This window comes from Musca domestica, unplaced genomic scaffold (genome assembly GCF_030504385.1).
Source record: "Musca domestica strain aabys unplaced genomic scaffold, Musca_domestica.polishedcontigs.V.1.1 46, whole genome shotgun sequence".
Taxonomy (NCBI): Eukaryota; Metazoa; Arthropoda; class Insecta; order Diptera; family Muscidae; genus Musca; species Musca domestica.
The window spans coordinates 1,290,616-1,316,502 of NW_026712336.1; the positions used below are offsets into that span (position 1 = coordinate 1,290,616).

The 25,887-nt window shown below is 33.5% G+C and overlaps 3 protein-coding genes across 4 annotated transcripts in view; 1 reads left to right on the forward strand and 2 right to left on the reverse strand.

Moving 5' to 3' along the window:
- Positions 1-24,231, forward strand: part of LOC101897720 (protein argonaute-2) — a 37,421-nt gene extending 13,190 nt beyond the window's left edge. Inside the window, exons 2-10 of one of the 2 annotated variants that reach the window (XM_005175251.4) lie at positions 3,380-3,588; positions 8,594-8,671; positions 11,098-11,880; positions 11,946-12,168; positions 12,234-12,645; positions 12,703-13,042; positions 13,108-13,793; positions 13,872-14,041; positions 14,269-24,231. In XM_005175251.4, coding sequence (XP_005175308.1) covers positions 3,456-3,588; positions 8,594-8,671; positions 11,098-11,880; positions 11,946-12,168; positions 12,234-12,645; positions 12,703-13,042; positions 13,108-13,793; positions 13,872-14,041; positions 14,269-14,407 — 2,964 coding nt within the window. In that variant the 5' untranslated portion in view covers positions 3,380-3,455 and the 3' untranslated portion in view covers positions 14,408-24,231. Of the gene's footprint in view, positions 1-3,379; positions 3,589-5,812; positions 6,678-8,593; positions 8,672-11,097; positions 11,881-11,945; positions 12,169-12,233; positions 12,646-12,702; positions 13,043-13,107; positions 13,794-13,871; positions 14,042-14,268 lie in introns of those variants that run through there. The other variant, XM_005175253.4, reaches the window with a different exon arrangement.
- Positions 1,435-1,636, reverse strand: LOC101898407 (uncharacterized). Its single transcript, XM_005175256.4, has one exon. The coding sequence runs from the start codon at positions 1,634-1,636 to the stop codon at positions 1,448-1,450; it is 189 nt and encodes a 62-aa protein (XP_005175313.1). The 3' UTR covers positions 1,435-1,447.
- LOC101898234 (39S ribosomal protein) lies at positions 1,435-4,112 on the reverse strand. The gene is made up of 3 exons (XM_005175255.4): positions 3,873-4,112; positions 3,108-3,235; positions 1,435-1,844 (listed from the first exon to the last, which is right to left on the reverse strand). Exons 1-3 carry the CDS (start codon positions 4,016-4,018, stop codon positions 1,660-1,662), a joined length of 459 nt encoding a protein of 152 aa, XP_005175312.1. The 5' UTR covers positions 4,019-4,112; the 3' UTR covers positions 1,435-1,659.
- Positions 24,232-25,887: the final 1,656 nt, after the last annotated feature.

A 25,887-nucleotide genomic window follows, 5' to 3' on the forward strand; every position in this document is an offset into this window, starting at 1 on the left:
CAAAGTTATTTCACACAGGTCTGAATTTACATCGGAAACTTCGCCTCGAACAACATTTAGGTCCTGGTAAACCGTAAACGAGATATTGTGAACCAGTTTTTTGTTACTACCACATAATATGAGATTAACAATCATTGATTCAGCTGAAATTTGAATAAGCAAAGTCCCACATATTTTCTTCTCAGACAAACTAATGTGTAAACCCATCCTTCTCGGCAGTTTTCCATCAGAATTTTATTAGTTAGGCCGGTCCGTTAAAAATTCTGTTAAAATCTTTAAAATACCAAATGTAGACGTCATATTAGGGTCTAAACGCCGATGTGGACCTGCATAAGCCATTACAATATTCAAATGCGAAACTTGAAAAAAAACGGTGAATAATGTACCTAAAATCATCAATATAGGGAGGTACTATTATGTGAGGGTTATACCAAAATGTGGACCTGCACATACAATTTTTTGTCTTAGGCTGTAGTATTTATTACGATCTTCAAATACCAAATTTGAAACAACTCCGGTGAATAATGTGGCTAAAAACATCAAAATACCGAATATCGGGAGGTACCGTTATGTGGGGGCTATACGAAGACGTGGACCTGCACAGACAATCTCCTGTCAAATATTGTAGTATCTATTACGAACTTCAAATACCAAATTTAAAACAATTCCGGTCAATAATGTGGCTAAAAACTTCAAAATACCGAATATCGGAAGGTACCGTTATATGGGGGCTATACAAAGACGCTGACCTGCACAGACAATCTCCTGTCATATACTGTAGTATCTATTATGAACTTCAAATACCAAATTTGAAACAATTCCGGTGAATAATGTGGCTAAAAACATCAAAATACTGAATATCGGGAGGTACCGTTATATGGGGGGCTATACCAAAACGTGGACCTACATGGCACATTTTCAATACCAAAAATCCTGCAGACATAATATATATTTGAGTAAAATTTTATCAATCTACTTCATTTCAGAAAATGTAATATCTTCAGAAAAAGGTCTTCTATAGACGGACGAAATTCGAAAGGGTTAAATAGTCTGAAAACCTTTTGAGAATATTCTAAATGAAATAGACCCTTTGCAGATAGAAAAAACTTTTCAATTTCTTCTGTATACATAAGATCTTTTACACGGCCTCTAGAGACAAAATATCTGTTAAGAACCTTTTATAGATAGGAACTCATCTGAAAATAATAGACCTTGGAGTGGTCTTCAATAAGAAAGATGCCTTCTGCAGTTCTTTTAAGTCTTTTATAGGTTGAATAATTTAAAAATATTCAAGCCATTTGAATGGTCTACGATAAGAAGAATACCTTCTTCAAATAATCATTATTTAAATGACAACACAAATGGTCACATACATTGTACTAGCTATATTTATTGTAAATAATTTCTTTTAATCAAATTGGAAAACCAAAAAAATTCTCAATGGAAATTATATTTCTACAGGTTTTATTGTTATATATCTAGATAATATGAATGCCACCAGTATGGAGGCACAAACAAAACAAAATGCAAACGTATAGAACGACTCTTCGGTAAAAATGTCCGTAAACGATGGTATATCACCGTAGATTTTCTCAATAACCGCTAATGTGCCGGTATGTTTGCTACGTTTCACCATGGCTGTGGATGACAGAGGGAGGTTTACTTTTTCTTTTGGATTTTCTTGCCAGCACCAGCAATCTTTTGTTTTTCAGCCTTTGTGAGCACCTTGCCGGTGTCTTCTTCTTCAGGTGCCGCCGTGGAAATGTGACGATTGCAAAGCTGTAAAATTTCCAAGGTATTTAGATTGGAACTTAGCAGGCGAACGTCTTTTACTTTGAGTTTTTCTGCAAAGGGAACAGAAATGCAGAGAAGAAGATTAAAATTTGTGGTTTTTTAGATATGGGGAAGTACGGTTTTTTGCTTTAGCTAGATTTTTAAAGTTAAGCTCAAAATAAAAAAAAATATTTTTAAATTAAATAAACCAAAAAGAAATCGGAAAGAGTATAAAATAAAAAATCCCCAAAAAATTATATTTTTGTATTCCTACTAGAGCCGGGTGCGTCTTCTATCTGAATTATACCTGGACCAAGCATCCATATCAGCCTCTGACAACACTAGAACAGTTACAAGATGAACTTAAAATTTAATGGAATAGTTGGTTCAAACAACAAATCTCAATGAATATTGAGTCTGTAACATACACTGAATTTGAAGTCGTCTAAAACATATATATGGGAAGAATATCTTCATAAATCTTACACAAGATATTATATAATTTTATTATATTATATTAAAAAAAAAAAATAATTATTGAGGCGGATTTTTAGACTATATGCGATTTTAGGGCCGTGACCCTGAACGATATCTATATCATTGACATATATTGAATCAGAATTTTCGGTATCATTATTAAAATGTGAGTTAAAACTATATCCTCGGCAATGTGTACTAAATTTGATAGAGCGTCCATACAAATAATTGTCAATATGGAACATTCGAACCATTTGAACTAAATAACTTTCCGCAAATTGTGCGATAGATGGGAAAAAACTTAAAATCTGGATGAGTCTGCAAATCGAAGCTGTATCCAAATCTGAATAAATTGATTGATATTCAATTTAACAGACTTTATTGTAATCAGATGGGCAATTCTTTGTCAATAGTTTATGCCGCCGACCTATTCTACGTCAATTATTCAAAAAGGTCATCCTCTGCATGGAATATTCTCGTATACCCAAAGGCATAAACAGTTCGCATAATTTTTTTTGAAATAATGGCCTGCAATTTCCCCCAAGCATAGTTGGCAAAAAGATCCATATTCCGTAAAACTGACAGAAAAAGTTAGTTTCATCGGGAGTTAAAAAAGATCACTTGGCCCTCGCTGCTAAAACCTCACTGTACAGGTTTTGGATTAGAACATGTTGGAATAGTTTCCCCCTGACAAAACAAACATAGCCTCTTTGAGAAAATATAGCCACCAACTTTCCATATACTGAAGAAGTTTACAACATTGTGTCCCTTTGACGTTTAATCTAACTTAGGCAAGCCTAGCATAAAATCACATGAAATATTATTAAATAAAACATATCGAATAAATTTACACTTACCTTGTGCTGATTCTATTAAAGAAAATTTAACTTCTGCTGGCTGACGATTGCAGACAATATCAGTTTTCACAACGCACTTGGGATTTGTTTGCACCACCCGGGGAGTAGATAACAGGAAAAGGAATTCTCTAGAAAACAGAAAAATATATTCATTAATTTCATTATACTCACACACAATATTTGTAAAAAAATGTAAAAGAAGCCTCACAAGACTATTTTTAGATCAAAGCCCAAAAAATTAATTGTTTGTTATTGTTTTCTTTTTTTTTCAGGTCATCTTCTTGTAGCTGTAAATTAGACACAAGATAAAGGCCCCGAAAGGCCTTCATTATCCATAACAACGATACGATGACCCCAACGCCAACAAAAATGTCCACAGAAAGAGAGCTGGCCAGTGGGCCAGCTCAACTGCATAACCTACCAATGACTTTTCCAGACTTGGGAGCTACTTTGGCTGTGGGAATTATCAGCAAAGTATATGGTAAGTAAATTATCCAAATTTTCTTATTGGAAATTGATTGCTTGAAAAATCTGCACTGCACCGTGTGTGTGTCCAATAGAACAGTCAAAAATCTTTTGACAAGTCTCTTTTATGTTAACATAAAAAGAAAATTCCATTTCCCCCATATGTCATCGATTTTTCCTTTTGGTTGGCGCATGCGTTTTTGTTTTTTTCGTAATTTCTTTCTATCGAATGGTGGAAAATCGGAAAATGCCAAAACACATCCTCCCACAACAAAAACACCAACAGCTAGAGTTGCTTACCTCGTTGACTTAACATTCTCGGCAAAGGGATCGAATGTAATTGTTACGCGATTAACACCTTTTAAATTGACTCGTTTCAATTCCTTGCCAATGGCCGACACAATACCCTGGGAACGTTTTAGGGCCCCACTATAATAGATGGACATTTTGCTATTTCTTTAATATTTTAATTTACAATTTTTTGGCGACACAAAAAACGTCTTGGCCAAACAATTACACAAGAGCGGTGAGAGAGCTAAGCTAGATTACGAAGTCAGTATGAAAAAATCGGCGCCGTTAAAATTGGAAACAAAGAATACTAAGTAGGGTGTATATCCAAGGGTGCATGTATAAATAACTAATAATTTAATTTTAGTTTTACTAAATTGTAACAAAGACATAGAAGTATAAAGATGGAACAAGACAGAGTCAAAATATTGTCACCAGGTGTGAATACCTCTGTTGTTACGATATGATAACAACATAACCATCAATGTTAAGTTGTTTTAACAGCAAATGCAATTTTTAATTAATTGAAAACGTCAATAGAATGCAATTTTGAGTCCAATTTTTTGGTTTACAGAAAATATTATTCGTAAAATTTCTCTGTAAATATGATTTTTATGCTAACATGTCACTGTTGTGAGCAGCACCCCTATATATTTTTCACATTAACCATTTTTTCATAATGCATTTTGTCCAGTCTTTACTATTTTAGGTCTTTGATTGTAATGTATTTAAGAGCCAAAAATAAGAGAAAGCATACAAATATGACGTTCTCTTTTGGTACTGTCTTCTATAAAAATTTGTACGAGGAAAAAATAATTGCAAGGTTGCAAGCTTCGGATTGGATGAAATCTTGATTTTCAAAATTTGTTTTGACACATATACTAGTTTTTAGTTTCCGTTCTTTTGGGCAAAGTAGTTTTCCAGAATTATTAACTGACTACGACATGTTTATTAACGGACTATGACATGTTGCTTACATGAAACAAATTGTCCTAAATCTGAGTTACATTTTAATAACATTTACTATGTAATGTCAACAAATGATCAAATTGTATGTAAATTATGGAGCAAAATAATCGAAAATTCTTAATAACCGAAGAAGGGGATAAATAAAAAAATATAACTTTTAAATTTTTATTCCTAATTTAATGATTTTTTCAATTGCCAGGATGCATACATCATGTAAGCCAATTTTGTCCTTCTGAAAAGTATTACATGAACTGCTTTGTCTTGTCTTTTGCAAATAATGGGCAAAGAAAATTTTGGGTAGTTAAGAAATTATTCACAAATTTTGCTGTAATAAGAAGAAACATTTTGAGCTTCAATAGCTACATTTCAAAAAATAGCTTCATTTGCTACATTTTTGTGTACTATTTTTAATTATGTGGAAGTAACACATTTGACAAATAGAAACTACCTTGACAAGTTAGTGGTTTGAAAGGATAAACTTCCATTCGTGGTACTACAAGTAAACCTTGGCACAATAAAGGTGAGAATACATAAAACGCTTTTTTGACTGGCTTAATCGGCTGGCATAGTTTGATTCTCCTCCTTGTAATTTTTTAAAGAGGACAGCTGATGACTTAAACCAGTCAAAAAGAGTTTTATGTATTCTCACCTTAATACGATGTAACACAAATTAGACGAAATGTCAAAATTTGTTAATGTTTTGTTTATATTTCGTAATATAATTATAAACACAAGAAGTGTTTTTACAACACATTTAATTGATGAGCTGCGGTAAATTCAGTACATCGAAAATATTAAGGAAGTGTTATCAAGGTTATTATTTCATGGTGATTGCCAGAGATTCCCATTTTCATTTCTGTGTAAACACCAACACCACACCGTACGTCGCAATTGGGTTGCGTTTTTTATTTTGATTGCAGAAGTTTGTCATATTTTCATAGCATTCATCTTTCGCATACCACATAAAATGAACGCAAATTTTACTGCTTTTCAATGTTGTCAGTAGTGGTTATATCGAACGTGAAAGAAAATTGTAAATTTTCAATTGAATTTTTGGATGTTTTACTGCACATGTAACGCAGTAATTTTACAATAAAAATAAATTGTAAAACTTCCTAAACGCCGTGCACATGAAAATCCAATGAAATTTACGAGATAAACCGTTGAAAATCGATCAAGTCGTGAACGGGCCAGCAAGAGGCAGCATTCTATTCACATACACACACACCACTTAAAGCCACACATAAAATACGACCACCTTTAGAAGAAGAAAAAACAAAACCCCAAAAAAAGGAATTCTAAACATCTTGGAGGAAAAGCATAACAATTTTACAAAATAACCAATTCCAAGCGATTTTCGACAATTACGAATAAGATTTTTTAAACAAGAAGAAAGATAAGCATTTACAAAAAAAGTGATTCTTAGTGTTAGATAATTATTTAAAATATTTTTTCAAAACAAAATATGCCAGAGCAGAGTGTGTAATAATAAGCAAAACAGATTTAACAGATATATAAGAAAAACGTGCCTAAAATTGTGTTCTTCATTTGCTGCTGTGTTTCAAATACAAGAAAAAATTAGAGAAATTCATTCTTCGAATAATTCTAAGTATTAGAATAACAACAACAAAAAGTTATTGTCATTTGTGTAAATGAAACCAAACGAAAAATCCCAACAACAAATCAATTCTCTACAAAAATAAATAAAGTGATACAACAGAAGGCTGATCCACCAATTCATTAATTTATCAAAACAACAACCAACAGGGAAACAACAACAAAGTCTTTTTTCTTTTTTTAATCCATCAGTATAAAAAAAAGATAACCAAATGTATCCCGTTGGACAACGTAAGTTTTTTTTTTTGTTTTTGTTGCTTAATTTTGGATTGATGCATAAGATGCTGAAGGAAACAAAAAGACAAAGCAATCAGTATTTTCCTGTGCCACCATCCCATCCATTCGTCAACGACGACGAGGAGAGTGGTCAATGTGTAAACGTCATAGGTCATACGCCTTTGCATAAGGGGGAATGAATGTTGGTTGTTTATGTGTGCGCGCGTGTACGTTTTCTTATTTATTGCATTTCATATGTGAAACTTGGCAGCACTTTTTTGCTGCATATATGAAGAGATGTATACCCAATGGTACAAGTGTGTTATTTGAGAAATGTTTTTGTTGCCACAGAAAATGATGTAAATGAACAACATTACTTTAGTTTTATGTCTGACCTGACGGTTGACTTGCAAAGTTTACACTTCTGCAGTAGAGTCGAAAAAACCACACTTTCTTGAAAATGTCTTTCTAGTGGAACAATACAAAATGCCATCAATGACGTAGTCCATGGAGCCTTGTTCATACTATTTAATAGGGTCTGAATCCATATGAACTGAATGACGATTAGATCAGGAAAAGAAAGGTTTAGAAGTGTCAAGAGAAGGATTCAACTATAATGGAAGATTCAAAGCTTTGGCGCGACTAAAAAAGATATATATCAAATTTTTCTTTCCATTTGGCATTTTTTGTATGCCAAGATGAGTTTAAGGACACATATATCCCATATTCGGGCGTGTGCTGACGAACCCTCAAAAACCACAAAGAGAAGCGAAAACAACAGCCTGATGTATTTCTAATGTCCGCCAGCCTAAGATATTTATTGTAGAATATTTAATTTAAATTCTACATTTTTTTTAATTTCATTGAATGAAAGCAACAAATGTCGGAAATAGCATCAAATTTTAGAATAAGTTTAGTTTTGTTCGAATTGGTCACCTTTGGCGAAGCAACGTTTAGCTCTTTTGAGTCTTTTTTGTATTTCAATGGCATTACCCCGAGCTCATTTTTCAATATTTGCCGGATGGAATATTGCGATATGTTCAGCTCACGAGCCATTTTTCGGCCACTGCGACCCGGGTTCCGATCAAGTCGCTTCTTTGCTTTTCAAACCAATTCTGCCGATGTTGCTGTTTCCTTCCGTCCACTTCCTTGACGTTCGGCTACGCTATCAGTATCACGGTAACGAGCGATGGTACGAGACACAAAAGATTTATTCACTTTTAAATGCTGGAGTGCTCTAACGATAGCTAATTGTGGGATTTTCAGCCAAATATAAAAAAATCACACTATCACGCTTGAATTCCATCACGAATAACTTTTGTATATTCCAAGTTCCAAGTCATTCTGTCAGTTCGCTGATTTCGCGTTCTTAACAGAATCATAGATTTCCTAATTAAGACTAATTAAAGAACGTAGATGCATGCGGTCCACTTTGGAATTTTGGGAGATTTAACCAATGTTAGCGAGACCTGTGCGAAAAGGGCTTACAGGACTGGAGTATGAAAATGATCCTCATGATTTTCTTTTTCTAAGAACCCCGAAATCCCATTGTGACAATCCATAGCTTATTTGACTGAATTTTGAATTTCTGTATGAAAACAAAGTGAAAGTTGTAAAGAAGGGTTATAAAGTTCTACGAAATTGTATTGCACAAGTTTTGAGCTGGTCTTTTTGTTTCCCCCTACATTTTTGGTTGTCTCTAGAATTAACCAAGGATTTCATAAATGTTTAACCATTAATCACCATATTTTTTCTCCATTCCCATATGCACCCACATGTCTAATCAACCATAACATATTGGGTTTTTTTTATGATTTTTATTTATTTTTGTTTTTTATTTTTTAATTGGTTATTGTTTTTATTTTTGTTTTGTTTTGTTTTTTTTTATTTTTTTTATTTTATAATTTTCTCATTTTATTTCTCAATTATAGAAACACAATGGACTACTCCCACGCACACAAGGCCTCAGAGCCCGTCTCAACAGCAGACTAGCTTCGATACACTCACATGTAAATTATCCAATTTGAATATCCTAATTTGTTTTGTTTTTCAAAATGAAAAATCAAAATTGTTAATAATTATTGTTGAAATCATTTGAGTTGTATCCTTAATAGAATGTTAACAAACAAAGGCTGGGACTACTTTGAAGGCAATATCAAATGGAAGTTAAAGACTACCACAGTATTCGCAGATTCGAATATTTTCATGAAAGGAAATTTAAAAAAAATGAAACGTTAAAATAAAAATTGATTTTTTTTTTTTTGGCCAGATCTTTTCATTTCAAATTTGAAAATCTTATGATATGGCTTTGAAATTAAAAATACGAATCAGAAAATAAAGTTTCCTTTGATATTGTCTGTCCAATTCCTGTTCAGCGCCACCTTTGATTTGTCTAGTCATTTCATTAACCCACTAATCAACGTTTTTTTTTTCTTTTTTGTTATTAGTTTTGTTGTTTTCGTTTTAAAATTCAAAGTTTTTCCTGTATAATACAACTAACCTAGCTGCTAACTAATCCATTCTTGCATTCGCAGACTTTGTAGTTAATCGTAGTTTAAATAATATTTACATCAAAAAATATTTTGAAAACTAATAGCTTTTCAGGGTTGTAGGAAGAAATGAATAATGAATGTGTGGCCAAACCAGCTTTTCCTTTTTGGTCACTGTGCTGATATTTTTAAGAACTTTCTTCCGAAATGCTGCAGCATTCCTTTTTACATTTCACATTCTTGTAACTATATAATATCTCGTAAGAGTATTCTCCCTATAGAAAACTCCGTAAGGGTCTTTCTAACAATAATTCTATATGTATAGAAGGCCTCACGATTCTCCCTATGGAGGGTGAGATAAAAAAACTGCAACAAAGCCAAACGCCATAATTTTTACATTTTTATTTTAAATTTAATGAGTTAAAGCCTTGCTTTCCAAAATACTTCGGACAAAATAGCCAAACGGATTGGTATCCGGAGATTTTGGTGACCTGTGGCACGAATTATGGCCTTTAAACGGCCAATGAAACTGTCACACGCTGCCCGAATGTTGCTCTGCGGTATTTTGGCCCATTTCCGGCGAAGCGCTTGCTTGCTGAGGTTATTGACACTTTGGTATTTTAGTGCCAACCTTGCTTTCTAAAATAATCCAGAAACAATAGTCCAACGGATTGGTATCCGGAGATTTCGGTGGCCATTGTCTGCTTGAAATGAAGCGATTTCGCGATAATATTCGGCATTTATTATGATGTCACGGTCGATTAATGCGGCGGAGAGCGACCATCGGCTGTTATGGCGGCCCACAACATCACCATGGCCGGCGCTTGAGTTCTGGTGCTTTTCAGCTGACCCTTCGGCAAGTAAACACGATCATTTAGTTTGTTTACAAACTGCTGGAAAACGAATGTTTTCTCATCGGAGAAAACCAAAATTTACTACTTTCGGCCAAGCGAAGCAACTCTTTAGCTCTTTAGAGTCTATTTTCTTTCTGTTGCGGTCCACTTTTTGGAATTTTAATGGCTTTACCCCGAGCTCATTTTTCAATATTCCGAATGGAACCCTTGCGATATGTTCAGCTCACCACGAGCCATTTTTCGGCCACTGCGACGCGGATTTCGATCAAGCCGCTTCCTTACTTTTCGAACCATTTCTGCTGATGTTGCTGTTTTCTTCCGTCCACTTCCTAGACGTCGGGCTACGCTACCAGTATCGAGCGGTACGGTAACGAGCGATGGTACGAGACACAAAATATTTATTTACAATTAAATGCTGGAGTGCTCTAACGATAGCCACTTATCACGCTTGAATTCCATCACGAATAACTCTTTTTCTGGAAAATTCTCACCAAAATGCTTTTGTACGCTTTTAAAGAATATAATGAGCTGTCACTGGAATAATTCTAACAGCTGTCGGACGAGTGGCTTAGAAATGATAGCAGTCTGAAGTTGGTTGTAGTTTTTTCAACCCACCCTGTATTTATAAAAGGTCTCACAAATCTCCTCATATCTATAACAGATGCCAAAAGAATCATCTGTTTATGGAAACCCTTAATACCCTTAATAACCCTTAAAGAGCCTACGAGGCTCTTATATTTATGAAAGAGCCCATGAGGACCTTTAATCGATAGAAGATCTCACTAGACTCTTCCATCTATAGAAGACACCATCTCCAGAGGACCCCATCTAAAGTATTCCGAACAAAGATCTAGATCTGATGAGGGTCTTTGGTTTACAAAACACCTTTAGGGTGTCTATATAAATGTTAAAAACATGCCATATCCTCTTGGGATTAATAGCTTCTCCTCCGAACGATTTGTAGTAGTTGTTGCATGTTATTCGTTTTTTTTTCATTAAATGTAGTTATCGTTTTAAGCTTATGTTCCACAATCTCTATATATTTGATAATGATATTAATTTAATTTTGCGTTCTTTCATTCTATTTTGTAGCACCACCAGCACCTGGTTCATCTGTGAATCCCACCGCTGTAACTAGCCCAAGTGCTTCTATTGTTGCTGTGGGTGGGGCCGTCGGTGGAGCCTCATCCACCCAGGCAGCTGTTGACTCGGCATTAGGTGCTTCATCGACTGTTACGCCAGCAACAGCTGCGGCGGCTGCCACTCCCACTCAACCTGAACTGCCTGTCTTTACATGTCCTCGCCGTCCGAATTTGGGCCGCGAAGGTCGGCCCATTGTACTGCGAGCCAATCATTTTCAAGTTAGCATGCCACGTGGCTATGTCCATCACTATGACATTAACATCCAGCCGGACAAGTGTCCACGCAAGGTGAATCGTGAAATTATCGAGACCATGGTATCGGCTTACGGTAAAATATTTGGTGTTATAAAACCTGTCTTTGATGGCCGCAACAACTTGTACACCCGTGATCCCCTGCCAATTGGTAATGATCGCTTGGAATTGGAGGTAACATTGCCGGGTGAGGGCAAAGATCGTATATTCCGTGTGACCATAAAATGGATGGCTCAAGTATCGTTATTCAATTTGGAAGAGGCTTTGGAAGGCCGAACACGACAAATACCATATGATGCCATTTTGGCATTGGATGTGGTCATGAGACATTTACCCAGTATGACATATACACCGGTGGGTAGAAGTTTCTTCAGCTCTCCGGATGGCTACTACCATCCACTTGGTGGTGGTCGTGAGGTATGGTTTGGTTTCCATCAAAGTGTCCGACCATCCCAATGGAAAATGATGCTAAACATTGATGGTACGTAAAACGAGACAAATATCCCCAAAAAACATAAAGTAATTATTTTTTCTTTTAAATTACAGTTTCGGCCACTGCTTTCTATAAATCCCAGCCAGTTATTGATTTCATGTGCGAGGTCCTTGATATCAGGGATATTAATGAGCAACGCAAACCCCTCACCGATTCGCAACGTGTCAAGTTTACAAAAGAAATCAAAGGTTTGAAAATCGAAATTACCCATTGTGGACAAATGCGACGCAAATATCGTGTCTGTAATGTCACAAGAAGGCCAGCTCAAATGCAATCGTAAGTTTATTCAAACAACATTCAATTCTGTGTACATTTTCTATCGTTTTCTTTGTTATCCTTAGATTCCCTCTACAACTTGAAAACGGCCAAACGGTCGAATGTACTGTGGCCAAGTATTTCCTCGATAAATATCGCATGAAACTACGTTTCCCCCATTTGCCATGTCTGCAGGTGGGCCAGGAACACAAACACACCTATTTGCCATTGGAAGTTTGTCACATTGTTGCCGGCCAGAGGTGTATTAAAAAACTCACCGACATGCAAACGTCAACGATGATCAAGGCAACCGCACGATCAGCTCCCGATCGTGAACGTGAAATCAATAATTTAGTTAAGAGAGCCGATTTCAATAACGATTCATATGTTCAGGAATTTGGTCTGACAATTTCTAACTCCATGATGGAAGTTAGAGGCCGTGTTTTGCCGCCACCCAAACTGCAATATGGCGGTCGCGTATCCAGCATGACGGGACAGGTTAGTATGGCCACATTTTAAACTCCAAACTATTGTTTATGTTTTCTTCATTCGTAGCAACTTTTCCCACCACAAAACAAGGTGTCCTTAGCTTCGCCCAATCAAGGTGTTTGGGATATGCGTGGCAAGCAATTCTTTACCGGTGTTGAGATCAGAGTTTGGGCCATTGCCTGTTTTGCTCCCCAACGTACCGTGAGAGAAGATGCTCTACGCAATTTTACCCAGCAATTGCAAAAGATATCTAATGATGCTGGTATGCCAATAATTGGACAACCATGTTTCTGTAAATATGCCACTGGACCGGATCAAGTGGAACCAATGTTTAAATACTTAAAACAATCATTTGCCAGTCTACAATTGGTGGTTGTGGTATTGCCGGGCAAGACACCAGTTTATGGTAGGTCTTTAACACCCCCCATCAATTCAATGGAATTTTAATCTTGATTTTCGTTTTAATTGCAGCTGAGGTAAAGCGTGTCGGTGATACCGTTTTGGGTATGGCAACACAATGCGTTCAGGCCAAGAATGTCAACAAAACGTCACCACAGACTTTGTCGAATCTTTGTCTCAAAATCAACGTTAAATTGGGTGGCATCAATTCCATTCTGGTACCCTCGATTCGGCCAAAGGTATTCAATGAACCCGTTATTTTCTTAGGCGCCGACGTCACCCATCCACCGGCTGGTGATAATAAGAAACCATCAATTGCCGCCGTCGTCGGTTCGATGGATGCCCATCCATCGCGTTATGCGGCCACAGTACGTGTCCAACAACATCGTCAAGAAATCATACAAGAACTTTCCAGTATGGTCCGTGAATTGCTGATAATGTTTTACAAATCGACTGGTGGCTATAAGCCACATCGTATCATTCTATATCGCGATGGTGTTTCCGAAGGACAGTTCCCCCATGTACTGCAACATGAATTGACAGCGATACGTGAGGCGTGCATTAAACTAGAGGCTGAATACCGTCCAGGTATTACATTTATTGTTGTACAAAAAAGACATCATACAAGACTATTTTGTGCTGAGAAGAAAGAGCAAAGTGGTAAATCGGGTAATATACCGGCGGGTACAACGGTCGATGTGGGCATAACACATCCAACCGAGTTTGATTTCTATTTGTGCAGCCATCAAGGTATTCAGGTAAGTGCGAGAAAAAAAAAAAAAAAAAACGTTTTTGACAACATTCTAAAATCCTTGCCTATTTTTTGTATGTTTCAGGGTACCAGTCGACCTTCTCATTATCATGTTCTATGGGATGACAATCACTTCGATTCTGATGAACTACAATGTCTAACATATCAATTGTGTCACACCTATGTCCGTTGTACCCGTTCTGTTTCTATACCAGCCCCAGCCTATTATGCTCATTTGGTAGCTTTCAGAGCAAGGTAAGATCATCTGAATGGGGGTTTTTGAGGAGATTCTAATGGTAGACCCAGTGGAATTCTATTAATAGTCCATTTGCACCTCTGAAAAGAGACTATAGATCTTCAATAAGAATAACCATTAGAAGAAACAGAAAAGGGACTTTTGACTTCTTATTATGAAATCCACTAAGGGTGGTTGAAATTCTGATCATGATAGACATTGAATTAATATTTTTTTATTTTTTTAGATATCATTTGGTTGAAAAGGAACACGATTCTGGTGAAGGTTCCCACCAAAGTGGCTGCTCTGAGGATCGTACACCTGGAGCAATGGCTAGGGCCATTACTGTACATGCAGATACCAAAAAGGTTATGTACTTTGCCTAAATTGATTTCACATATTCATTTTATTTTAAATTCTAAAGTAAGAGCTCCTCCCTTAGCAAAGCAAATGGTGGAGAGCAATAAAAAAACTCTCCAGTCTCTCTCCCCTTCTCAAATAAATACACCTATTACCCCCTCTTATGAAAGAACAAAATGCCAAAACCAAAAAATAAGAAACAAACTACGAACATTTTCCAATTACAAAATCTTCTATTAAGAAAAGAAAGCAAACAACTAGCAAAAGGAACACAAATCAAAGCATTTTTTTTTTTTTGGAAAAAGTTAACACAAAAACAATGTAACAATTATCAATCATGTGAGAGCAAAAAATGCAACTAATTGAAAAATATCTTCTTTCTTTTGGTGACATATGATATATACATATAGATAATAGTTAAACTTAAAAATTCATTTATTTTAATGAAACAAACAAACAAAAACATAGTAGGAAAAAATACAAAGAAACTATTTATAATTTCCCCTAGACTAAGTTTTATGTTTATTTTATAAAAAACAAAACAACTAGCTTTTAAAAGAATAAAAAATACGGAAAAATTGATAAGAAATTAAAAAAAATACGGATTTGCTGAATATTGACATAAAGTATACTTTAATGAAGGAGAAAATGGTTTTCATTGAATCTTGCAATTCTATGCAATATCTGGACTATCTAAACAATAAATTAAAAAAATGCACACACAGAACAATACATGTGAAAACATTTGACATAATTTAATGAAAAGGGATCAACATTATAATAAATATAATGAAAACGAAATGGCAAAACAAATCAATCTTGTAGGTTTAACTGTTGTTTTTGAAATTATAAAAATTGCCTTTCCCTTTAAATATCATTTTTATTACTTACAACCAAAGCTTTTATTTAGACAATTTTGTTTTTTTATTATATATTTTTTTAAAAATATATTTTTGGGACGAAAATTCCATTGCATCCATCATCCAGTAGGCCACCATCTAATATAAAGAGAATAAAACTAAAATCCAGAATCTTCACATAATATCAGGTTTGTGCAGGCGAGCCATCAGTTTTAGGATATTGTAAAGCTGTTTTCTTTTCAAAAGGAAAGACAACAAACAAAAAACAACAAATTTCCAAATGAAAAGTTTTTCCACTAGAACCTTTTTTCGATACAATTTTCTATTAAAAGCTTTCCCTTAGAAAAGATGTTAGTTAAAAAAGTTTTTCACAGAATGTTGTTCTATAACATCTTTTTCTTTAGGAAAGTTGTTCGATAACAAACTTTTCTTTAGGAGAGTTGTTTGATGGCAACCTTTTCTTTAGGAAAGTTGTTCGATGACAACCTTTTCCTTATGAAAGTTGTGCGATAACAAACTTTTCTTTACGAAAGTTGTTCGATGACAACTTTTCCTTTAGAAAAATTGTTCGATAACTACCTTTCCTTTGGAAAAATTGTTCGATAACAACCTTTTCTTTAGGAAAGATGTTCGATAACAACCTTTGTTTTAGAAATGTTTTTCGATAACAACCTTTTCTTTAGAAAAATTGTTCGACAACAACCTTTTCATTAGAAAAGCTGTTTGATAACCAACTTTTCTTTAGGAAAGTTATCGATAACAAGCTTTCCTTTAGAAATTTTGTTAGATAACAATCTTTTTTTAAGATAATAGCATTTTCTGCAAAAAATTTGTCCTATAATAGCGTTTTCTGCAGAAAAGTTATCCGATAATAGTATTTTCTATAGAAAAGTTGTCCGATAACAACATTTTCTGTAGAAAAGTTGTCCGATAACCACATTTTCTATAGAAAAGTAGTTCGATAACCACATTTTCTATAGAAAAGTAGTTCGATAACCACATTTTCTATAGAAAAGTAGTTCGATAACCACATTTTTAAATAGAAAAGTAGTTCGATAACCACATTTTCTATAGAAAAGTTGTCCGAAAATTGCTCACGTACAACCCTTAAAATAGCAAAGAACGATTGGTAACACTGCTGTTAGGCAAAAGTATTCGTTATGGAAAATATTTCTTATGCATATATAGTTTGTTCTTGAAGTGAAGATTGCACTCTAATTTGATTAAATGTCATAGTTATTCTTCAAACCTTTTCGAATCGTTGTCAAGTTATATTAAAACTCCTCACCCCAACCCTTTTGATTTCAAGCAACTTTCGTAATAGTTCTAAAGGCTTTTAAATGCTTTTTATTTAGTTCTAAGTGCCTGTACTAAAGAAAAAATACAAATATGTGATGGGAACCAAAATGTCGTTTTGAATTGTTATTAAATTGAAATTTTCTGGTTTCCATAGTATATAGTCTTTTGTCGATCCGTCTTAAAGCAACACAAAATATTCACTCAATAATTCACTAGTGCATATAACATATTACAAATATTTTATTTCTTCCACTTACCTTCCACACAATATGATCATCATTAGCATCATTATCCACAATGCCATATTCTTCTTGAAGTTCTTCTACTCAATAAAATACAATTTTTGTTATACAATGCCTCGTATTAGTATATGACACACATTGTTTTAAGTTAATCTATATATGTAAATTTAAGTTAAGCAAGGCAAACAATTTCTATAAAATATATACATGATATTTTTTTAATGGTGTACGGGTTCAATATCATTTTTATTTCAAATTTTATTAAAATATTCTCTCTATCTTTTTTTTTTTAATAACAATGATAATACAAATGAATGCAAGCTAATAGTGTATGTAATGCTAATTACAATTTAATTTTAATTATTTACCTAAGATAACACACACACCAACACAAAAATACAAAAAATAATTTAAAACTTAACAAAACAAAAGTAAACAAAAAGAAAAAACAAGGACACAGTTCAAGTTAACATTTGATTTTATTATTTTAAATAATATATATATTGTACTAAACAAAGAAAATAAACAAAATACATGTATTTATATGTTTTGAATATATGTCCTTTTTGTTGTTTTCAACTGAAACATGCATGTGCCTGTAGTATAAAAGGCAGACGACAAGCTCAATATTTGATGTTCAGAAGATTGAGAGTTATTCGCGGAAAATTTCGTAAAAAAATAAGAAAGAAGACCACCACTCCAAATGGGGTTTTCATAGTTTTGAATTACTTTGAGTAAAATTCAACAAAAATTGGAAAAACACACCCACCCATCCTGTATGAGTTTCATATACAGGGTGAGATAAAAAAACTGCAACAAAGTCAAACGCTATAAGTTTTACATTCGGAAATAGCATCAAATTTTTAGAATAAGTTAAGATATGTTCGAATCGGTCACCTTTGGCACGAATTTTGACCTTCAAACGGCCAATGAAAGCGTCACACGCTGCCCGAATGTATTTTGGTCCATTCCCGGTGAAGCGCTTGCTTGAGGTGATCGACACTTTGGTATTTTTTAGTGCAAACCTTGCTTTCCAAAATACTCCAGACACAATAGTCCAACGGATTGGTATCCTGAGATTTTGGTGGCCATTGTGTGCTGGAAATGAAGCGAGGAACCTAATTTTGTAACCATTCTTGGGTGGCGCGTGCTGAGTGCAATGCTGCTGAGTCCTGTTGGAATGTCCAAGGTCCGCGGCCAAAACGTTTGCGTGCCCAAGTCTTTAATATACCCTCCAGAATATTTTCGCGATAATATTCGGCATTTATTCTGTTGCCACGGTCGATTAATACAAGCGGAGCGGCTGTTATTGCGGTCCACACCATCCCCATGGCCGGCGCTTGAGTTCTGGTGGCCAACCGAAGGACAACGAATGTTTTCTCATCGGAGAAAACCAATTTCGGCCAAGCGAAGCAACTAAAGACTTTTAAGTCTATTTTCTTTTCGTTGCAGTGTAAGTTCTTGCATTTTTGGAATTTCAATGGCTTTACCCTGAGCTCATTTTTCATTAGAATATTGCGATATGTTCAGCTCACGAGCCATTTTTCGACCTCTGCGACGCGGGTTTCGATCAAGTCGCTTCGTTTTTTCCGTAAATTTCCTTGACGTCGGTCTACGCTACCACGGTAACGAGCGATAGTACCAGACACAAAAGATTTATTTACATTTAAATGCTGGAGTGCTCTAGCCATAGCCACAGCCACTTGTGGTTTTCCAGCCAAATACAAATAAATTTTTTTCTGGGGAATTCTCACCAAAATGCTTTGGTACGCTTGTAAACAATATAATTAGCTGTCACTGAAATAATTTTAACAGCTGTCGGACGAGTGGCTTAGAAATGACAGAAGTCTGAAGGTGGTTGCAGTTTTTTCATCTCACCCTGTATTTTTTTTTTTTTTTTTCAAAATCCTTGTAGGTAAAGGAATCCATGGATCTTCTAAAACCCGACTTCCACACTCTAGCAAATTATACAATTGTAGAGTTTTTGGAAAGGAATAATATTTTTGAGTAAAATTGAATCCTAAACAAGCCTATTCAAAATTAACAAAAATTGAGTGGTTCGATATTCTCGCCAAACTTAACAAATAAATAAATACTTGAGCAATTGTCACTACTTCGACATGCATGTTACTACTGTCACTACTTCGACATTACATTTACTACTCTTAAGCAGCCATTAAATGCAAAAACCATTTTTCATTATTTTACTTTTTTTTTTTAATGATGTCAGTTTACTTACTTTCTATTTTAATTATAATTTAATACAAAAAAAATATTTTCTAAAGAAAACAAAACACGAAAAAAAAAAAAAAACAAACAGCACTACACAAGGGACTTTTTTTATTTAAATTTATTATAGATGATTCTTATTGTAATGTAACAGCTAAATTGTTGGCAACCCACAACAACAACAATTAGCATAAAAACAAAACTTATCCAAAAGAAACGAATGCGGAAAACTAAAAAATACATTAAATATAAGCTACACATAGATCATTATAAAAGAGAAATAAATAATATCATGAATAATATATGATCTTTGCCACAAAAAGGCAAACCAAAAAAAAGTGACAGATATATTTGTACAATTAGTGTTTTTTTTTATAGATTTTAGTCACTCTATCCATGTACTTTCCCCCCACCATTATGTGATTATATTTATGATGAAATTTAATTGAAACGATATCAAAACAATTTGATAAAAAATATTATATAACCATTTTTTTCGTTAAACTAATTAATTTTTTAATATTTTTTGTTTACCTAAAAAATAGAAGATACACACACATAGATCCGTAGACATGCCTTGAAAGAGAAATTACCAAAATCTTCAATAATATGATCTTTGCCCCTTAGCACAAGAAAAGTCAACTCAAAAAGTGACCGATAAACTTGTAAAATTCCGTACAATTTTTTTCCATAAATAACTCAATTGAATTCGAAAAAAGGAATCAAATAAAAAAAAATCCAGGCATCAAAACAAAGCTTCATAAAACAATAACAACACTCAATTTGTGATAAAAACTACAACACATTATTTACCAACAATTCGCTAGTGTTCATCCAATTGCCTACTCATTCGTATACTCCATATTTTTTTTAAATCTGTAAGGCCAAAGAAGGAACACAATGTGTACTAGGCTTATACCCACCTCAATATTCGTGTAAGAAAAAAATTATATAAAATTATTAAATTGTTGGGAAAGCTTACCCTTTAATTATCGGCAAAAAGTGCTCTTTTCAACTTCCAATTTCCAATAACTAAGCATCTCTTTCCCAGATACAGGGTGAGATAAAAAAAACTGCAACAAAGTCAAACGCTATAATTTTTACATTTTTTTTTTTCAATTTTATTGAATGAAAGCAAAAAATGTCGGAAATAGCATCATATTTTAGAATAAGCTCAGACTGGTTCGAATTGGTCACCATTCGACACTAATTATGGCTTCAAACGGCCAATGAAACCGCCACACGCTGCCCGAAAGTGGTTTTGCGGTATTTTGGCCCATTCCTGGCGAAGCGCTTACTTGATTAAAACGAGCGGAGAGCGACCATTGGCTGTTATGGTGGCCTGTCCTGATTGAGTCTTGGACTAATATGTGTGGATATGGCGTACAAGGTTGGCTTCTGAACGATGTGGGTGACTATCGACAGGTTGAGAACTTTTGTCAGATACTCAACACCCGGCATTGTACTTTAATTGGTTCTTTCGAAAATTGGCAATATTGGTTCAGGTTTCGACACACCAGCCCCGAACATTTCAATGGATAAAAACTTGTTGAATCCCTATTATTATAGTTGCAATAATTTTTGGTATTTTGTGGGTTCCAGACATTTTTTCTTATAAAATTAGCTTGTTTGTGTGAGTGTCAAGTCATTCATCGCCTTATAGAATAGACCAGCTGCTTTCAGTTCTTACATCCATGATCCAACGGTCGAAGTACTGTCTGAAATAAGACTGCTCTTGTACGTGATTATGCCAGCCTTTCCAAAGTTTAGGACGGAGAGGAAGGACATATATCGATGGCAAACTGAATTAAAATACCAGCTTATCCCATTTACTATTCTCAGAGTATATACAGAGTGTTTGACCGATTTCCCTACAGAATTCTCTTCTTTATTGGAATCAGAGCACAAATTTGCCAATTTTCACTCCGGAGTGAAACTTGCTCGAAGAGTGGCAGTTTTTTTACGGAGTTTATTTTATTTTACTCTTCACTCTTTTTGTTTTGTGTGTGGAGAGCTCTTCCGAGTCACTCTTGTTTGAAAAAATAGAATGAGAGTTTGCTCTAAGAGTGAAATCGAATATGATAAAAACTAACAGAGTGCTCGGAAAATCTGGTCGTTTTCGATTGAAACCGAGAAATGGGGTTTGCCCAGGATTACTGCTGCTCGACTTGAGCGAGTTTTGCTCTTTACTGGCGAATTTTAGCAATATTTTTCGGAAGTCTGATTGGAATTGTTGTCTGCATTCCAACAAACTGGGGTTAGTTTCTTGCATTCTCGTCATAGAGAAACAGATCTTTAAATGGATCCATCTGGCCTCTAGGGAAGTAAAGTTTTCTCTTTACCCTTTCACCATGCAGACAGTGAGCGTGAAGTGAAAACTCCACTACCCTAGCGGTCAGATGGATCGAATTAAAGGCCTGTTTCTCTATGACGAGGCGAAAGTGGAATCGAAATAGAAACAATCATTCCTTGTATTGTTTTTAATTTTTTTAACTTTTTAATTATTTTACAAAATACTCCTTGAACTCCTTGAACTCGAGTTCACTTTCGTATTATTTGTTGAAGGCTCCTTCTTTATCACAAATCGGCTTCATGCAGGACTTCCTGTAGATTTTCCATTTACAGAAAGGAGTATTGCCAGTTATCAAGTCCTTTACTTCAGCAATTATTGCTCTTTTCCAAAACTGCAAGAGTGTAAAAATGTTTGTTACGTTAACCGATGTTTCTCTTATGATATCGGAAAAAATTGCAAAACTTGTAGATTCTTCCAGGTTTTGGATTGTTTATAATTGCGAGAAAAGAAAGAAAAAAATTTTAAAATTCTAACAAAATCTTAAATGCTCTACAAGTTGTATTCTTTCTTTCAAAGGGAATTCGTATTGGATATTTAAAGATCAAATAAAAGGGTTAACCATGCTTAAAGACACTTCCTATGCAATGCAAAATAAATATTTAAATTTGAAACGAATTATTTACTTTTAAAAATCCAAGTATATAAATATTTTATTTGAAGCAATGAGAAAATATAGATAAGAATCATTCTTTAGCCAAACTAAATATGAAATTAAGACACTCCAAATTAAATTTGTCAACTTCCACCTGAGTTTTCCGCTTAAAAATATATCAGCCTCCTTGTTTCTCTCACATTTGAAAAAAAAAACAGTCTTAGATGTACACATGTTAATCCCAAATATATAAATTATATTATATCTTATTGTTTTTTTATAATCAAATTAATTTGAATTTGTGATGCGCAATTAAAACTATATTCTTATGGCATTCTCATTGGAAGGGAATTAAAAAGATATTTTTGCAATTGGTAATATTGTACTGAAAAAATAAAGCCAATAGAATATATTTCTTTTTATGGGAAAATATCATTGAAAGCGAACGATCAATATATCTTTTCTTGCACCTTTCTCCCATATACTTTAAGTTTTCAATTAAATACTTCAAATATCCAATGTCAGACTTACTTATTTTTTTGAGACTAATAATCTTTTCCCTGGCAAAAATCCTATTAATTTCCCATTTTCCATTTGAGAATGTTTAAGAGCAACTCCCCAAACTTCAAAGAAACTTATCGGTCTCATTATCAATTAACAAAACAATTAAAATGCTTATAATTAGATTGTACTAGCAAAATATGTTAAATTAGATTACAAAAATAACAACAAATAATCACTCAAATTATATACATAACATAAATATTTACATCTAAAAAAAGGAATTGTTAATATGAAAAATCAGCATATTCCAAAACGAATATTTTACTATACATGATTGTAATTATTTTCAAATGCCGGGAATAATATTTAAAAAACAAACACATGAAAACAAAGCAAACCATATTTTATTTATAAGTAAAATTAATTACACATTCAATTTATTAAACATTAAGAATAACAAACAAAGAATGATCAAATGGATTCAAAATATTCATATTAAAATAATATTAAAATAAACAAATTAGTTATTTAAGGACCTGAAGATATCCTCCAACAAAACCAACTTAACAAGAAATTGAAATACGGTAATGATGTGATTTGTATTTATGGGCTATATGTGGAGTTTTTAGCTGCCAATTCGATACACAATATCTCTGTATTTGAATAAAATCTTAAAATTGTAATTTCTTTCAAAAACAAAAACTCCCTGTGCAAAATTAAAGGGAGTTTGCAAAGAAATTAAAATATTTCCAACGAAAAGCAATTTTGTTCTATATATATTCAGCAATTTTGATATATTCAGCAATTTTGATTGATAAATTTCGAAAAACATTAATTTATGCCATATTTCCAATAGTTATCGTTTTTAAATTATTTCTGCATTCTATGCCAATAACTTAACAAAGGCGGCCAAGCAAAATTGCTGAAATTGCCCATTCTGGATTGTATTTTCAGACTTCTATGTTGCTCCACAGACATTCTACACACACATATTTGAGTCACTTAAATTGCATCATAACACGAACGTTTTTCAAATACAAAGACATAAAATGGTAAAGACTGGACAAAATGCATAATGGAAAAATAGTTAATGTGAAAAATATATAGAGGCGCTGCTCACAACAGTGATCATCATTCGCGTTGCCAACATCACAATTTACTTTTCCTTCTCAATTTTGCTTATTGGTAGAATGAATGATCATCCTTTGGAAAATTTAATCAATTGATGATTTTGAGCCATCTCGGAATTTCATGAGATAACATAGGACATATTATTAGTCCGATTAATATTGGTCACTTGAATATACATGATTGATTTGAATCAGAGGCAACTTTAACATCAACCTCTTCCGAGTCTTCAAAATTTCTTTAGCCCCCATCAACAAATCTCTTGATATTTACAACAATCTCTATCATTACTCTATTCTTTTCTTGTTACAAACGTGCCGAATATTTGGATTCATATATTTCGGCACAAATTAAAAAACGATATGTGGGAATTATTGTAAACTTTTGGTGATCTGCAAACAATTTTGTGTGTAAACCATTTTTTTAATAAAAATAAATTTAACAATAAAGATTTTGTTTTCTGATGAATGATATAATAAAAAGAAAATATATACAAAAGGCAAATTAGCAAAGGTATTCAGTTGTTGTAGTTGAAGAAAAAAAAACTTGAAATTCATCACAATTTTCAAATAAACCAATCAAAAGAAAAGAAAACATCGTTACTTTTTAGATGATTGCAACAAAATGTTTTGAAAAAAAATAACATTAAAGATATTCAACTCAAATGAAAGGAAGAAAAATTACATTAAATTTAAATAACAAGCAACTTAATAATACATATATACACAGATTAATTATACACATAAATGTATACATTGTATTGTATTAAATAAGAAATCTTGAAAGAAACCAACACAGAAAATACAGCAAAAATAGAATACATATTCATGTAATGAATCAAATAAACTCTCGATGTAATGCAAAAGAATGAAAATCAACAAAACAATAACAAAAATAAATATATTAAGAAATAAAACAAAAAATGGAAAGTTTTTTTTACTGGTGTGCGTTTGGGTTAATGAATATTTTAAAACTGCCATAACTCCTTTAATATTGACACTTCGGGGTTTTTAGCTATAACTTGTGATCAGTTTTTTAAAGAGGAAAAATTGCATACTTTAAAATGGCCATAACTCCTTTAATATTGACATTTCGGGGTTTTTAGCTATAATTTGTGATCACTATTAAAAAGAGGAAAAATGGCATACTTCAAACTGGCCATAACTCCTTTAATATTGACATTTCGGGGTTTTTAGCTATAATTTGTGATCACTATTATAAAGAGGAAAAATATATTAAGAAATAAAACAAAAAATGGAAAGTTTTTTTTACTGGTGTGCGTTTGGGTTAATGAATATTTTAAAACTGCCATAACTCCTTTAATATTGACATTTCGGGGTTTTTAGCTATAACTTGTGATCAGTTTTTTAAAGAGGAAAAATGGCATACTTCAAACTGGCCATAACTCCTTTAATATTGACATTTCGGGGTTTTTAGCTATAATTTGTGATCACTATTATAAAGAGGAAAAATGGCATACTTGAAAATGGCCATAACTCCTTTAATATTGACATTTCGGGGTTTTTAGCTATAATTTGTGATCACTATTAAAAAGAGGAAAAATGGCAGACTTGAAAATGGCCATAACTCCTTTAATATTGACATTTCGGGGTTTTTAGCTATAATTTGTGATCACTATTAAAAAGAGGAAAAATGGCATACTTTAAAATGGCCATAACTCCTTTAATATTGACATTTCGGGGTTTTTAGCTATAATTTGTGATCACTATTATAAAGAGGGAAAATGGCATACTTTAAAATGGCCATAACTCCTTTAATATTGACATTTCGGGGTTTTTACCTATAATTTGTGATCAGTTTTTTAAAGAGGAAAAATGGTATACTTTAAAATGGCCATAACTCCTTTAATATTGACATTGCGGGGTTTTTACCTATAATTTGTGATCAGTTTTTTAAAGAGGAAAAATTGCATACTTTAAAATGGCCATAACTCCTTTAATATTGACATTTCGGGGTTTTTACCTATAATTTGGGATCACTATTATAAAGAGGAAAAATTGCATACTTTAAAATGACCATAACTCCTTTAATATTGACATTTCGGGGTTTTTACCTATAATTTGTGATCAGTTTTTTAAAGAGGAAAAATGGCATACTTTAAAATGGCCATAACTCCTTTAATATTGACATTTCGGGGTTTTTACCTATAATTTGTGATCAGTTTTTTAAAGAGGAAAAATGGCATACTTTAAAATGGCCATAACTTCTTTAATATTGACATTTCGGGGTTTTTAGCTATAATTTGTGATCACTATTATAAAGAGGAAAAATGGCATAC

What these genes read in the sequence shown, in the direction of transcription:
- LOC101898407 (XM_005175256.4), bottom strand. Translation starts at nt 1,636, where the DNA reads ATGGTGAAACGTAGCAAACATACCGGCACATTAGCGGTTATTGAGAAA.
- LOC101898234 (XM_005175255.4), bottom strand. Translation starts at nt 4,018, where the DNA reads ATGTCCATCTATTATAGTGGGGCCCTAAAACGTTCCCAGGGTATTGTG. An exon ending in GAGAATGTTAAGTCAACGAG is followed by an intron (nt 3,236 to 3,872) that starts GTAAGCAACTCT and finishes TCTGTTTTCTAG; the next exon opens with AGAATTCCTTTTCCTGTTAT. An exon ending in TTTAATAGAATCAGCACAAG is followed by an intron (nt 1,845 to 3,107) that starts GTAAGTGTAAAT and finishes TTCCCTTTGCAG; the next exon opens with AAAAACTCAAAGTAAAAGAC.